Genomic DNA, 17,435 nt, shown 5'->3' on the forward strand with positions numbered 1-17,435 from the left:
TTTGAAATTGAGACCCATCGCACCTTCTTCTGTCTCTTGAATGTCCAGTCTTCACAAGACATCCCAGGTTATTAATCCCGGCCTTATAGCGCATGAGACGGAATTGAAAATCGCGTCGTATGCAGCACCGTTCATATCCTTCAGCAGGATAAGTTTCATATTTTCCAGATTGGTAACGCGATCACGAACTAAGACACTCCCACGCCAATACAGAATCTTGCCAGAGTCTCTCGAGTAGCTGTACATCTTTTGGCAAGTGCTGCTTACCTCTACATCTCCACGTACAACCCCATCACGTGATATCAGAGATAAATTCTGATTATACTGCAAATAACACGGTTTCCAATGGTAAAGTAACCCATAGGTGATGGTTCAGGCAAACAGAAGGTGGACTACGTTATTACCTGTGCAGTTGTACATAAACATTGTGCGCAGCGAACTAGACAGGAAACCGCTACGACGTCGCAAGCAAGTCAGGATGCTGAGCTTACAAAGGAAAGCGTGACAATGCCAAGGTTGTCGAGAGCTAGCGCAAACAGTTCAGTAACATCGCATGCTATGTCCAAACACACACGTAGGGTCACTATTGACAAACGGCTATGGCGCGAACTAATGCGCTTCATAAACGGGAGCGGTTTGATAGGCAAGGTACCTAGGAAACTAAACAGACTGGTTGCACCGATTTCTTGCACCTGTCACAATCCTGGTGCGTGGAAAGTGTACTGTCGGCAGCAAGTCGACATGCTTAGAGTATCTGTTCCTAAAGCAGACACCGTATCAATATTGCTGTCCACCGAGGATGCAACAACACTCACAGAGGGCATTTGAGCTGTAGCGCCATTCCTCGTAACCAGTTCCTCGAAGTCTAATGGGAAACCGTGACTCCAGCTGCTCCTCTCAGGTCTTTTTGCAGCTCTCCTGAAGTGGGAGGACATAGAAACAATTCAGAGGCGGGCTGCTATGTTACTGTTAGGTTTGATCATTACGCGAGTGTTACGGAAATGCTTCAGGAACTCGGGTGGGAGTCTCTAGAGGAAAGGAGGCGTTCTTTTCGTGAATCGCTACTGAGGAAATTTAGAGAACCAGCATTTGAGGCTGACTGCTGTACAATTTTACTGCCACCAACTTACATTTCGCGGAAAGACCACAAAGATAAGATAAGAGAGATTAGGGCTCGTACAGAGGCATATAGTCAGTCATTTTTCCCTCGTTCTCTTTGGGAGTGGAAAAGGGAGAGAAGATGCTAGTTGTGGTACGAGGTACCCTCCGCCATGCACCGTATGGTGGATTGCGGAGCATGTCTGTAGATGTAGATGTAAATGTAGCCAGGTGACTGCGCAATGCAATGTAGGCTTCGTATGTCGATCTGAATCTACCTTGTGACATTTGTGGTGATTGAACAAACAACGAACAACAGACGGGAGGACTTGAGATTCAAAGGCAAGAGGACATAACGTCAATTCTTCTTATACAAAATCAGTTGTTCGTTTTACTTGAATCAGATGTCCCAGTGAATGCTCTGTCTGTCTCATTGCAACTCACTGACACGAGGATACTCACTTTATTTTCAGGATTCATTTGAATCTTAAATTTACGTCTACAGGTAATCGCAGTATGATGTGGCTGTTGATTTCGCGGAATAGTCATGGTAGGAAGGTTTGCAAAAATAATGCATGGGTACTATCAGTATCAAAATATAATTAACGTGCCAGATGGTGAGAAAAGTGGCCAGCAAAATCTTTTGAAAGGAGTAGATCAGAGAACGATGTACAGTGTTCTTATCATTTTGCTAACATTTAATCGTGATTACTTTTCTGCTCAATGAACAGCTACTTTTCGTCTCTTCTTCTTTGTGAACAATTGGTTGCACCTTCAGTTTGTTGTACTTACATTCACTAATGAGATCGTTGAAGTCCTCTTTCTCCCGTGCCTTCTCTTTTTCACGTAAGTAAGCTTCTAAACGGGTTTTAAAGCTCCTTGATTATTTCTTGGTGCACGTCACATACACTTTCTTTCTGCTCTCAGTTATAACCAGCAATTGCGATTTTCCTCCTACTCTAGTAATCATCTCTTCGTCACTCTATCTACAAACTGCATTTCTTCCCCTCCCTGCTACGTCCACATTTTGAAAGCCTCGTACTCCTTGCTATCTTCTCCTCTCTTGTTTTAAATCTCTGCATCGCTCCGGATAAAGTACTTCATGTACATTCTTCTAAAAAGGATTTCCATACTATTGCAAATAGTCCTGCTTTTTGCGCAAAGGAACCATTCACCCGAGTCATCAGTTGTGCACATCTTTCGCATTATTGTAGTGGGCAACATACTTATCTGTAACAATGCCAGCTCTAATACGATGGCTTCTCAGGCTTTTTCGAAAATTGGAGGTTCAAAGTTTTACTAGTCCATGCATACCATGAGAGAGGGCCAACCGTCTAACAGCGGTTTTAAGGCAACCTCTTAAAGTGGCAGATCACTATGGTTATCATTATTATTCATTTACCAAGAAACATGATTCTTTGCAGCGATGCAACTTTTTGGGTGAAGATCGGAGAAAAATGAACACAGTACTTGCAGACTTCTAGTCTGTCGACTTCGCCGGTCGTTGTAATAACGCTGCACGGCGTCTGGCGCTCTCCTGTTTTGTTCAACAGGACTCTGAAACTTTGAACGTCTGTTTCTAGAAAATGCTTTGTAATAGCATCGTACTAGAGCAGCATTATTTATATGTGCATTCTTCAATTATGTATTACAATCGTACGAAAGAAGAAGGAAATGGTGACCAGGTGGGTATCAGAGAATGCCTATTTCGCCATTCTGTTCTCGGTTTAATGCCTGTGCTGCATTTACAATTGCCAAGATTTCAACGAGTATTGCGGTAGTGTGTAGAACTGCACTAGCAATTACGCTCGGAATGCAAATAAGGCTAATCGTTACAGTTGGCATTCGAATATCAAATGAGATTGTACGAATATGTTCTGTCTGTTCTTCCGGATATGTCCGAAAAAAACAGATGCCCCGCGGAATCCGCGTCTGTGATACATATTACGTGAGGTGGAGGGAGAAGAAAGGAAAATGACTTTTGATGTCAGCTACAGCGGGACTTCATGCGAAATCAGCGGCGACGAGTTAAAATGTGAGTCGGAGTCGGACTCGAATCCAGGATCTCCCGCGCACTAGGCAGTTTCACCGAGCGAGGTGGCGCAGTGGTTAGACACTGGACTCGCATTCGGGAGGACGACGGTTCAATCCCGCGTCCGGCCATCCTGATTTAGGTTTTCCGTGATTTCCCTAAATCGCTCCAGGCAAATGCCGGGATGGTTCCTTTCAAAGGGCACGGCCGACTTCCTTCCCCGTCCTTCCCTAATCCGATGAGACCGATGACCTCGCTGTCTGGTCTACTTCCCCGAAACAACCAACCAACCACTAGGCAGTTGCTTTAACCAGTGCGCCACCCGCACGCGGTGTTGATCATAATTGTGCGGACTATGTGGGCACACCTCTCTGTCGACCCACATTCCCATCTAGCGTCAGCTATCCGCTGTCACCTCCGTGTCCTCAATGCTCCCTACTTTGAGATTCCCTCACGAAGTCGGACGTAAATGTGCGTCCACTGTGAAGGTGGTGGATTCGTTGCCCATCGAGGCGGTACAATTATATGTCCGAAAGAACAGACACAATGCAATCATATAATTGATTCGCCTCGATGGGCAAGGAATCCACATGTTCTCTCGTCGCCGCTGATTGCCGATGGAGCTGGCATCTATAGTCCGTCCCGTTTCCTTTCATATCTCCCCCTCCACCAACAATTTACATATAATGACGTCATTTGAAAATGAATACAGTTTCCTAGACGGAACACAACACTGAAGCAATGTAACGGCGTCTGTTGTCTTGACGGCTGACGATGAGTCATGTGTTTCAGATCACGCTGTGCACCGTGGGATACGGCGATGCTGTGCCCATCACGTGGCAGGGCAAGGTCATCGCCTCCTTCTGCGCCCTCCTCGGCATATCCTTCTTCGCACTGCCTGCCGTAAGTACCCGCTGGACGACTGCAGTATCCGTCGCTGTGGAATGAAGCTGTACTACATTTGTATTACTTTAGAGACGTTACCATAGTGCGCATCACATGGGAAGGTGCTTTGCGCATAGACAGATAGTAGCAGGGAAAGGAATGGGAGCGTGCGGGGTGAGGTCTGTCTACGCGTGGTGGCAAAAATTGGAGGAGACACCGTTCATTCTGCCATTCCTCACATGATGTTTCTGCGGACAACAAAAATTGAAGTTTTTGAACGTGATAAATGCTGATTATGACTGGTAATATACAAAGTGAGTCAGGAGGGAAGGCAGCTACTTTTGAGGAGCGATAGTATTAGTGATTCTGAACAAGAAACGTCATATGGAGAAATGTCTTTTCTTTTAAGTTTACGAGGAAACTAATGAAAACTGTGGGGAACATGACAAAAGCAGGTGACAGTAAATGAAACAGTTTGATCTCATGTTTTGTTTAATTCTCTACATTTCCTCACATTCAGAAGGTTCACAGTCAATTACAATGCCTTTAGCAGCAGTTGAAGACAGCTGCAGGGCTGATAGTCTGAGCTCATTCATGCGGTCCTTTACTCGAGCATACACGTGTAAAATACCAGCGAGAATTCCTCCTTTCTGCCACCCCATGCTTGTAAACATCACTCTTAGGCCAGCTATACAAACAGTATTCTAATGGAGTAAGATCGGGTGACCTTAGTGACCGAGAAATGACTCCGCGGTTACTGATCCAACGTTCCGGGATAGGTTTCAGTGAGGTACTGTGTCACTGGACCGAATGTGCAGGAGCTCCATCTTGCTGGAAGTGTATATGACGTCGTGTTGCCAAAGGAATATCCTCCAGGTATTCTGGTAACACATTTTAAACGAAATCAAGATATCGTACTCCATTAAGATGGTTATTAAGATGGTTAACTGAACCGATGAGTTGTCATAAATGATGCCACACCAGCGTTCACTGAGAAACGTTGGTGAAAATTTTCCACAGTAGCGGGCATATTTTCGTCTGCCCACACGTGAGAGTTGCGCGTGTTATTGACACCTTTTGCAGGTACATGTTGGCTCGTCAGTGAGTAGAATACGTGAAATACAGCGTCCATTGGCAATGATCCTTTGACAGAATTCCTTTCGTTTGTCATTTTCTCCCACATGCAGAAGATGAAAACTCTGTCGATGATACAGATGCAGACCCTCCTCACGTACTGTGCGCATCACTCGTGTTTTTGGAATATCAATTGGTGCAGTAGTTCTCCTAGGGCTGGTAGATGGGCTGCGTTCTGCCATTTCAAGAACGTTCTCAACTTCACTAAGATCTTGTTGGACGGGAAGTTAAGATACAACGCTGGGAAGCGTACTAAGCTAACGCAAACTGTCAAGCATGCTGCTATACTCCCTGATATCCAGAACACTGAAATTAGTAAATCGTCGTTTGTATTCGCGATCAGAAGCTCTGGAATTCTCATTGCAGAATTCTTAGATAAAGATCATGCTTCCAGACTCCGCATATGTGAAGACCTGCGACGTTTTCACTACACTGACCCGTACTGCTATGACTGTGCACATAACAACACTATAGTAAACTAGTTCAAACAGTGTACACTGAAGAGCCAAAGAAACTGGAACATCTGTCTAATATCGTGTAGGGCCCCGTGAGCACGCAGAAGAGCTGCAACGCGACGTGGTATGGACTCGACTATTGTCTGAAGTAGTACTGGAGGGAATTGACACCATGAATCCTGTAAGAGTCCATAAATCCGTAAGAGTATGAGGAGGTGGAGATCTCTTCTGAACAGCTCGTTGTAAGCCATCTCGGATATGCTCAATAATGTTTATGTCTGTGAAGTTTGGTGGCCGGCAGGAGTGTTTAAACTCAGAAGAGTGTTCCTAGAGCCACTCTGTAGTAATTCTTGACGTGTGGGGTGTCGCAGTGTTCTGCTGTAATTGCCCAAGTCCGTTGGAATGCACAATGAACATGAATGGACGCAGATGATCAGAGAGCGTGCTTACATACGTGTCACCTGTCAGAGTCGTATCTAGACGTCTCAGGGGTCTCATATCAATACCACTGCACATGCCCACGCCATTACAGGGCCTCCACCAGCTTGAACAGTCCCCTGCTGACATGCAGGTTCCATGAATTAACGTGGTTGTCTCCAATCCGTACACGTCCATGTTTACCAGCATAGACAAGGGATAAAGCTTTGAGTCGTGCAGTCATCAAGAATAAACCAGTGGCCATTCGGCTCCGAAAACCCATATCGATGATGTTTCGTTGAATGGTTCGCAAGCTGACACTTGTTGATGGCCTAGCACTGAAATCTGTAGCAATTTGCGGAAGGGTTACACTTCTGTCACGTTGAACGATTCTTTTCAATCGTCATTGGTCCTATTCTTGCAGGAAGCTTTTCAGGCTGCAGCGATGTCGGGGAATCGATGTTTTACCGGATTCCTGACATTCACGGTACACTCGTGATTTGGTCGCAGGGGAAAATCGCCTCTTCATCGCTAGCTCGGAGATGCTGTGTACCATTACTCGTGCGCCGACTATAACACCAAGTTCAGAATCACTTAAATCTTGATAACCTGCGTTTGTAGCAGCAGTAACCGATCTAACAACTGTGCCAGACACTTGTTGTGTTTTATAGGCGTTTCCGACCACAGCGCCGTATTCTGCCTGTTTACATAGCTCTGTATTTGAATATGCATACCTGTACCATTCTCTTTGGCGCTTCATTGTAGTAGTGATATGTAAGGTAAACAATATGTACACTTGCAGAATTCGTCGCCCCACCATGCGCAAGTGAAATGCGCATTGAAATGGTTGGTAAATTCAGCAGCCCAATGTCGCTTTGGTTGTTTTCACATGTGATTGCTACTGATGATGGACGTGCGACTGACTCCCGTGATTTTCAAAGAGCTGTCATTGTATAACGGTTAATAAATGCGCAAATGATCACTTTTCAGAATCACCAATGCTGTCACCCCTCAACGCATGTTCCTCTTGGCATACGTATCGTGTGCCGTGGTACATTAGAAATATCACAAGTGAATATAATAGTACACATCCCATTTCATTGTGACTGAGAAAATGAGACATCTGTAATATATCACTTGTATTACTTTGGTTGTCTGTTAGATTAAAAATGAACCATCTGGAAGCCACATAAGCATACATTCAAAGAAGTTATGTATAGCATGCAAAAATTTTATAAAAAATGTGGATCCTCCCTTCATCAAACCTATAAATCAATTGTATCGTCATAGAACTACGGCAACGTTGTGCTCTAAAACAGACTAAATCTAGTTGCTTGTCGGCTTGTAATGGAGCGAACTGCCCAGAAACATTTAAAACTTGGCTATCTTTTGACGTGACTCACACTACAGGATGGCAACGTTCAGTACTGTTGCGGGGTTACGTTAGCTCTTATCAGCTACATAGAAAGCTATACATTTTCTATGTCAAGTACAGTTCTTCAAATGGTAGATACTGGATTTTTTTAAAGAGTGATACGTAAACAAACCGTTTTTTATTCAAATTGTTTTTATGGTGCTAATTTTGTAACGAGATACAGATTTTGTTACAAGATATTTATTTGGCACTTTTCAATTTTTTATATCTATTAGTAACTTTGTATTCCGTATTTACTGAGTTTTCAGTTCTGACGATGACTCCGAAAGTCGGAACCGGTAAAATGTTGTATGTACATGCAACCCGATCAACGTAATTGTGCATATAAGTAGAAAGGTATTTTCCAGAACAGATTGTGTGCTCCATTACGACCATGTCAAATTTCAGCAGTTTGTTTTTCATTCCACTAATATTTCTTTCTTTCTAATCGGTTTTCAGTATATTAGGTCATATTGTATTAGCTCCGAATGAAGCGCTGTGAAGCAGCCGTTTTCGCTAATAAGGCTGTCAGTCTTTGACATCAATGTACGTTATACCTCATAGGTGTGTAAATCACTTGGAATTTGCTATACAACGACGTTCACTATTTGAAATGCTTGCAGCAGATGTAAATTATCATTGACGAAATTTTGATAAACTTTCGTTCAGATAAATGTCAGCAGTAAAAAAATTCTTACGCTACATGAAACTTACACGGCCAATTTGTAACCAAACAAAACCACGGAAGAGAGGCAGACGTCACGTTTAATACCATACAAGCATACTGCGACTCAGAAACAGCTGGTCTTAAAGGCTTCTTCCAGATAGCGGCGACCACTTATTATATCACTATATTTGTTGTAACGACAGTCACATTCCTGGGTAAGAGTTGAAAGTCCATTACAATGCCCTTACGTAAAAGTCAATTTACACAGATAAACCGTAACAGTGTCGATATGATATCCGACGTGTCACGTCATTTTTCTCGTACCTTTTGCCAGCCACCGATCGCCATAATCTATCCACTCTTTGTCTTATCCTCTGCTCTTGGGAGTCATCCGAATTGTTTCTTTGTATCTGCGGTTATTGGTACGTATCAAAGAATACCACGCTCTCTATTGGGGAAGAGTGTTTACCTAGAGAATAGTGTACCTATGAACACAGGATGTTTTCTGAACGGTACTTCAGTCTGCTGACTCATTTTAGAATCACACGAAACGAATGCAAACTAGAGTCAGCCATTAACAGTTTCCGCCATTTTATACTTTTTGTTGTTATTAGACATGAAGTTGTGTTTTGCACAGCGTTTCTAAATATCAAGCTTTCTACTAATTTAAGTACTCTAGAATATATTAAAGGCATTTGGAATATATTGTTAATTTTTCGGGTACAGAATTTTATGATGAGTAAAATCCACACTAATATTATAAATGCGAAAACTGTCTGTTAAGCTTTCACGACTAAACCGCTGAACCGATTTTGGTTAAATTTTGTGTGGAGATAGCTAGAACGCTGAGGAAGAACATAGACTACTTTAGAAAATTTGTAGTACGAGGTATTTATTGATCTGAAGAATATAACACGAAACATGCAACAATAACTACTCCCTTTGACTTTTGAAATTGATCACGTTTGTGAATATGTCTTTACTGTTTGATGTGTTTTATAAAATACGAGTCAACGTAATGAAAACAAAACTCATACAATTCTCATCGCGTTTAATCCATAATTCTGTACTAATATCAGTTACAAGCCTGTTGCATTATTTGCTGCCAAGCGTCATGCGTTTCTTATAGCTTCTGATATGTTTGATGACTCAGAACAAGAATAAATTTAAATATGTATGACAGAGAGACGTCGTGTTTTTACATGAAGAACGCGGGAGGCTTTTAGTGAGGCTGTTTTTGATCAAGATACGCGAGCGCGGCCGTGGTTAATTGGCAGAAATGTGAGGGCAGCTGGGATTAATACACGTATAAATGTTATGACGTTTGCGCTGCACGGAACTACAAATTATTTAGTATCCGTCTTCATCAGTTTAACGATATTTGATGATTTTAGAAGGTCCATATTTTATTTAAGGGCCAATAGCATTATTTTTGATTAGCGTTGCTGACTCTTAATCATGGAGTCTCGGGTTCGATTCCAAGCCGGGTCGGGTTCTCTCCATTCGGTATGGATATACGTGTTGTCTTTATTTTATCATTATCAACGCGCAAATCGCCGAAGTGGCGTCAGGTAAAGAGACTTGCACCAAGCGACCGAAGATCCCTAACGGGGTCCCCTGCCCAATAAAACCATACGCACATTTCATTTCATTTTGATGAGATGCGAGCCCAGCTGCAGGTAATAGCTAGTGCTATATTTTTTTAAACGTATTTGTATAAAATGTGGGCAGTTAAGCCATACTTCGTCGGATATGCTCCATCTTGTATCCTGGAAAAGGAGGTCTTATACCATACAACATATGGTACTTGCAAATGAACTGAGTATTTTTAGTGTCTAAACAGTTTTACCCGTCATCAAAATAGAAATTTGTGATAGTTTGCGAGAGGTTGTGTTTGAAACTGTATATAACTTGCAACTGAGTTTTGATAATGATTGTTCTAAATTTGATTTCACTTACTGATTTTTGGTGTGCAGTAGAGTAATAATATAACAGATGGGCTATTAAATATAGTAGTGACAAGATTTTCTCGATTGCTACCCTTTCAAATTCAGTCGAACACTTGTTTCTAGCTACATGATCATGTAGTACGTTATAACATGTTTTCACATTTGTAATACTTAATTTCCCAGTGTAATTTATGTAATTTCAGAAAAAGACTGCAGTACATAAAAATGAAAGCCATGATTTAAAACTAGAATTACAAAATATATTGAACTTCTCTCACAGAGCTGGCTAGAAGAAAAAGTCTATAAACTGTACCAAGATCTAAAACTCTCTCCTAATTCAATCTCAGTGATGTATCAGGGTGAGGTAGCAGCATAGTCAAGACACTGCTTCTGTACTCCTGCCAGTCATTATGAATAACGGTTACCGTAGTTACTCCAAAAGTTACTTCAGACGAATAGCGACGCACCCAGTTTTCTCTTAAAATACTGTTGTCCAGCAGAGAGCTACCACGCTGTCTTAAGGACGACGTCGACGAGACGTTAATCTTACTTTGTAATCAGCATTACATGTATAATGGGTATTCGCTACGTGTAATATTTGTCTCACATCGGTGACCTTGAATAGAAAAGGAAAACATATTGAAAGCCTTTTGCCGAAACAACCCATTTCTCTCGAACATCGTGAAATGAAGTGCACATCTTACCATACACATTACGGGGACCAAACACAAACAATAATTCTGTGCAACTTTGCTCCTCATCACGCTGCATGCAGGACGTTACGCCAAAATATGTTTTCTGGAATTATCTCATTTCCCGCCCGTCCCCCTCTCCACGTCAGACTGAATGGGCTGACGTAATCTTTCCTCCTACCGACAGTCCCTCCCCCACACCCCTTCTTCGAACAGAGCTGTCGAACTTCCATATTACAAAGCGAAGTGTCTTTCAAAAGTACATCATGTCGGTAGTTGGGTCAGATATATCCCTGAAACATGAAGTCTGATAGGCAAATACACTTAGTGTATTTGTGTGTGTGTGTGTGTGGGTGTGTGTGTGTGTGTGTGTGTGTGTGTGTGTGTAATGAGTGTATTGAGACACTCATCAATGAAGTCGTGCACTCACTGGGCTGACGTTCGCAAAGGCCAGGTTACAAATCACAGCTGGTCCGTCCACATATCAATTCCTCATGGTCCCACTAAATCACTTCATGCAAATGTCGCATTATTTCCTGTGAAAAGTCGCCTGATGATTTCTCCTCCCATTCTAATTCATTCTTAAAGTGTGCCTTTTTCTAATGACCTTATGTAGATGGAACTGTGAACTCTCTTATTTCTTCCTTTTTATCAGATGCATATGTAAGCAGAACTTCCTGAAATATATGCATAGAAATAAACATATTAATAGCTTGGCAGCCCTGCACCAATATAGAAGCGCGTTCATTTTGTTTTCTCGTAAAAATAAGTAATCATGATTACCATATCACTTACTTGAACAGCTCACTTCGTAATACATGTATTGGTGTGTTTTTTAAGCTTTCTATTGAAGAACTCACTTTTAAAAGATCGTAAATACGTAATAAATGTTGATGCCCTTCACTGGTATACCGTCATTACATAGTCCTGACGTCACGGTATTTCGTCGGTCAGTTAGGACGACGAAATGCACCAGCATACCCGTTTCAACAGTACCAGTGGTTTGTTTACATACAGTTGCGTATAGGCCTAATTTTTGTTAACGTGGTTTCTTGCTTATAGGTAATATAGCAGACTTATTCTCACTCAAGTATTGTATTTAACGTGAGTGAAAAGTGCCCCGACTTCCGTAAAATTGTCAGCTCTGGTGTGATCTGTGCTGTAAGTTTTCCCATGTGGTGATCCGTAGTGGCGTGGTAATTTGGGGAGTAAATGAGGCTCTTCAGAGGTTTTGTAGGATATGTAGTAGAGATAGAAAGCTAGTGGAACTGGAAGGGAAAATTGCCGCCCTTCAGGCTGAATTAGACAAGGCTGGGGAAGATCAGGACAGGTAAATGAGGGAGAAGGGTAAACAGAAGTGGGAAGGGAGAAGGTAAACAGAAGTGGGAAACAGCAACAGGCAACAGGAGGAACAGGCTTAGAATTGCAGCTTTGTGGTTAATGTGAAAAATAAGTTTGACCTGTCGCTTCAGTTAGAAACTGATGAGCCTCTAGCAAATGCTGTTGTAGATGGGGCACAACAAACTTTCAGCAGGAAACATAAAAAGTAAGAATGTAGGAAAGTGAGTACAGACAAAGTTTTGTTGTTAGGTAGTTCTCACGATAGAGCTGTTGGTCCACTTTGCAGGATGAAATAGAATTTGAATATCAGATCACAATTTGTTTTGAATTGTATTGGTTTGGAGGAAGTGATACAGGATTTAGGATCACTTTGCAAAGACTTCACCAAGGAAGGCACTGTGGGTAGGCCAGGTAATAGCACTGACATAGGACAAGTGTGACCTCGCAAAGATCATATCAGCATCGAGGCATACCAATGTTGAGTTTGAATGTGGTTTCAGACACCATGACCTACCCCGTTTGAGTTCTTTAATCAGGAAAGTTTTGGAGGTGGAGCGGCTGCTTATGTCGCGTTCAGAGTCACATATTCGCGTGGGTCTCTTAGTACATTGGATATTAATAGGCTAGGATTTCATCTCAACAGGAAAGGGAAGGGTAAACTGGCTGGGCTAACAGCAGAAAATTTAGGGAGGGAAGCACTATCATCAGCGATAAATACCAGTGGCTACAGTATTCAAAATAGCAGCTTTGTTTAGTATAGGGGGAACAGAAAGAAACCAAGTTTGAAGAGAGATTAAGATTGAGAAAGAAACCAAACTATATAAATCTGGCATATTGCATCAGCACAAACAGAAGTTAGTTAAAAATTTTCAGCAATCAGCAGGTATCGTATTTCCACCAATTTTAACCCAGTCAGTGGGTAATTTCATCTATCTTCACCGCACCAGAACATTCAAACTAATTATGTTCATTGATGACTTAGAGTCATCAAATAGACTTGAAATAATCTGTCTCTCTGGACATCATGCGACCTTTGGCATAGATTTGTTAGTGTTACAGGGTTTAGGCTTAGCATCTTATTTTTGTAGAGCGGAAGTGGAGAAAGGAGGAGTTGCAACATTCATCAGGAACTGTCGTAAATTAAAAAAATAGACATTCATAAATTTTGCCTAGAGAAAAGATATGGGAGTATATGCAACGGAAGAAGAATTTCGTAATAAATGGTTCATAATCATAAACGTATATCGAGCACCTGCAGGTAATTTTAATCTGTTCATTAACCACCTTGAAGCTCTACTGCCTATTTAACAACAAAAAACCAAGATACAGTGGTTTCTGGTGACTTTAAGTCGATTTTCTAAAAACGTCTAAGAGCAAGAATCTATTACAACCATTAGAATCAGTGACTGTATCATTCCACTTCATTTCTAGCGAAAACTTTCCAACTAGGGTAGCAATTTGCTCACAAACAGCTATTGATAATATTTTTATAAGAAGGTCTAATGAACGAAATTGTATTACAAAATCAACAGTCAATGACCTCTCGGGGCATGCCATGCAGGTTCCTTTGTTAGATGTTTATACTGAACAGGATATGAAACTATTGCATCTGAATTCAAGAAGATGGTCAGTGAGCCCAAAATTGATTATTGTAGGACATTCCTCAAAGACGTTAGCTGTAGTGCTGTATACAGCGCTAATGGATTGAATGAAAAATACAACATTTTTATTAATAAAATACTTACCTTATTTCAACACTGTTTCCCCCACAAACTAACCCAGATTAGACCAAAGTCTGCAAAGAAACCATGGATTACTCGAAAAAACAAGGTATCGTGTAAAATAAGAAGGAAACTGAATCTGTCAGTCAGAAGCAGGTCTGATGTTCATGCTATAGCACGTTACGAGGCAAAAGATTAAAGATAGTAATGCAGGTATCAAACGATTTGCATTACAAGAAAAACATAATCACATCAGATAACTAAATAAACACAGTGTGGGATACAGCGAAGGAGGAGACTGGAAGAACTAGACATGGAAAGAGGCAAATAGCGTTATCAGTAAATGATACGTTGGTAAGAGATGTAAGTAAAGCTAGAAAACTTTTTAACAAACATTTCATAGCTATTAAGGAAAAGATGGGGTTGTCAGGTTCAGTAGATGCTGCCATGGAGTACCTCAGACCACACAGTACACGTAACTTCAGTAACAGGAATATGACCCTCACTACCCAAGAAAAAGTAACGTTCTTCATAAAATCCTCAAAATCAAAAAATTGTAGCAGCTACCAACGAAATTGGTTAAAGAGTGTGCTTCTGAGTTTAGTAACATGTTAAGCCATCTGTGTAACCAGTAGTTTATTAGTGGTACATTTCCTGAATGGTTGAAATATACTGAAGTTATGCCCTTTTTTAAGGAAGGAGATAAATAAATACCGTTAAATTTCCGTCCGATTTCACGTTCAACAGCATTCTCAAAAATTTCAGTAAACGTAATATACAGTCGGCTTCTTAATCAACTGACAGCAAATAATATATTGCCCGAGTCTCAGTTCGTATTTCTAAAGGATTTTGATATTGAGAAGACTATCTTACTCATACAGTGAAAATGTACTTAATTTATTAGACAATGGATTGCAGGCTACTGGTACATTTTATGATCTGTCAAAGGCATTTGACTGTGTAAATCAAAGTGTACTTTTAAGTAAATTAGAATATTACGCTCTATCAGAAAATGCTGCAAAATAGTTCAATTCCTGTATCTCCGACAGGAATAAAAGGGTGTCATTAGAAAAGAGACATGAATTAAGCTATCATGTATCATCCAAATGGGAACTAATTACACGTGGCGTCCCACAAGATTCCACCTCAAGGCCCTTGCTTTTTCTTTGTGTACATAAATGACCTCTCATCAGTAGCATTACCAGATACCAAGTTTGTGTTGTTTTCAGACGATACAAGCAGTGCGATAAGTAGCAAATCAAGTGTAGTCTTACAAAGATCGGTTAACTAAATTTTCTGGATATTAATAAATGGTTCCCTGCCAAATTTTTGTCACAAAACTTTGAAAATACACACTAAATACAATTCAGAACTTGTAAGAGATTTCCCAATATTATATGACTAAAACGTGATTACAGATCGGTAGAAGTTGTGGACAGTGCTAACTTCTTGGGACTACAGCGTGATGCTGAATTCAACTGGGAGGAGCACAGTGCAAAACAGAAACAAATCACTATTTGCAATGCGAACTTTGCCACAATGTTTCTTTTTTTCAGTTTTGTGGAAGATGAATTAATAAAATAATACGTTGGTGTATTACATATTTGAGTATCGTTTTATAGCAATATGTAAATTATTCCTTTTATGGCATTAGAAAGGTGCCACTGACCGAGAACTGCCGGAGACCCACGTCAGCTATTCCACCAACGAGACCGATGAACATATCTGCTTTTCCTACTTTACATAGTTCCAATACGCCTAAGTAAAACACCCTGAATGCCCAGTAGATTACGTTGCTCCTAATGACAGTTCTTCGAAGCGTTAAGTGTTCTAAACGTGCAGCGGCATAAGAAGTAAAATCAGTCAGGCTACCATTACTCTGAAGGTAAATTTCGCGGATCGGAAACAGTTCCCTCTTGAGAAATCTCTTTAAATGCGCAGCGTAAGAGATGTGTCCCATCGTAAGACATTCTTTTGCAGTAAGCAGTCCATTATGGTAGCAGCAACAGAAACGAAAAAATTGAATCACGAAGATTACAAAATTTCTGGCTTTACAGCTCGGGGAAATAAGTAATATCTAATAACGTCAATCTTCATACTGCCTTTAGAACGTAAATCAATAATTGTCTCCCACGGACTGAGAACAGTTCTTCTCAGCGAGACACACCAGTACACGCCATCCTAAACAAATTTAATGCTCTCTCCGGCAAACCCATTAATGCTTTTGTAGCTTCCCCCATCCCCCACAACGGTCCCTCCCCTTTCTGTTCCTTCCCAAACAACGTTGCTCCCGCCATTCACGAAATAAGAAATTAATTACGCACCGGAGATGGATGAATGGCCATTGTATAAAGGCAGCGCCAAAAGTTTCTTAAAAGAAGCGGAACTGATTATATTTCTGGTTGCTTCCTTATTGTTATCAGGAGCCAAAACGCTGGTTGAGCTCTTTATCTGAAGATTCCTCTTCTCAGAGCCTCGCTGCAGTTCCAAAGCAAATTTCCACTATTTTAAGAATGCCATTAGTAGCTACGCTGACTCATTTAATTTCAGAGGCCGTGCTCTCTCTTTTGCAAAAGTCGTAAAAGTAAAGGAGAGGGAACATTAAAGAAGAGATATTAGGGGCACGTTTAATGTCAAGTCGCCATGCACAAAAAAATAAAAATATGAGTAAGAAAAAAATGGAAACTCGTATCGCAGCCTTGAGGCCATATTCGAATTTCGCTCCGACCACCGTAATCTGTTATCAGTGACCGCATATATTCTAATTACACAATATCTTATGACTGCACTATCAGAAAGTGGATTAAAGTGATTAGAGGGGGAAAATACTTTTTCTTTGAATAAATTATCATGCAACTCATTTAAAGTTCAACACAGCAAAAGTGGCTGGAGGAAACACTCAGGTCTGACAGTATCAAGGCGTGGAGAGTAAATGAACTGTCTTTGTCCATCCAGTAGATGTTCAGGATGTTTTTTGTTGTCTTTCAATCTGTAGCATTTTAAACAGAGAGAATTTCTATCCATTGTGTTCAGAGTACATTATTTACACGTATGCTGCGTAACTGTGTCAGGATAATGCTTCGCAATGTTTAAGCGCGTTTGCTGCAGCTTAGTGACCAGCTGTAAAGAGTGTGGCTCATATTACACGGGAAAACCGGGTAGATCAGTGTGCAGAAGACTTATAGAACACCACAGAAGCTAGAAGTTGCGGAGAAAAGGCCCCGCCTTTTCGCGGCGTTGTCTTGAAACCAGACACCGTTTTGTAGTACATGTATAAATGTCTCACTCTGGGTACAATGGGCGGAAACTGCCTCAAATTGAAATCAGAGACAATAGAAGAACTCTTCCATACAGGTACTGAAGAAGCAAACAGACTAACGTTACTCCCCACTCTTTGATTCTGCCAGACATGACTTATTCTTCAAAATTAATTTTTGTTTTTGTGCCTTGCTATAAATGTATTAGCCAGTAATTTATTTCAAAGTTCTATGATTGTGAAATATTATTTCGTATATTTAGCATTAGCGGTTAATTTGTTTGATGACTGTAAATTAGTTACTTTATACTTGTACTAGGATACATTCTAACGTATTTACCGGTAATGCTACACAATTTTTGTTTTCGGATATG

The 17,435-nt window shown here is 41.0% G+C and overlaps 1 protein-coding gene across 1 annotated transcript in view; it reads left to right on the top strand.

Annotated features, from left to right (window-relative positions):
- The window catches only part of LOC126175638 (potassium voltage-gated channel subfamily KQT member 4), a 992,116-nt gene that overhangs the window by 651,591 nt on the left and 323,090 nt on the right, over positions 1-17,435 (top strand). The window contains exon 6 of the mRNA XM_049922528.1: positions 3,923-4,033. Coding sequence (XP_049778485.1) covers positions 3,923-4,033 — 111 coding nt within the window. The remainder of the gene's footprint in view (positions 1-3,922; positions 4,034-17,435) is intronic.

Source organism: Schistocerca cancellata, chromosome 3, assembly GCF_023864275.1.
Source record: "Schistocerca cancellata isolate TAMUIC-IGC-003103 chromosome 3, iqSchCanc2.1, whole genome shotgun sequence".
Taxonomy (NCBI): Eukaryota; Metazoa; Arthropoda; class Insecta; order Orthoptera; family Acrididae; genus Schistocerca; species Schistocerca cancellata.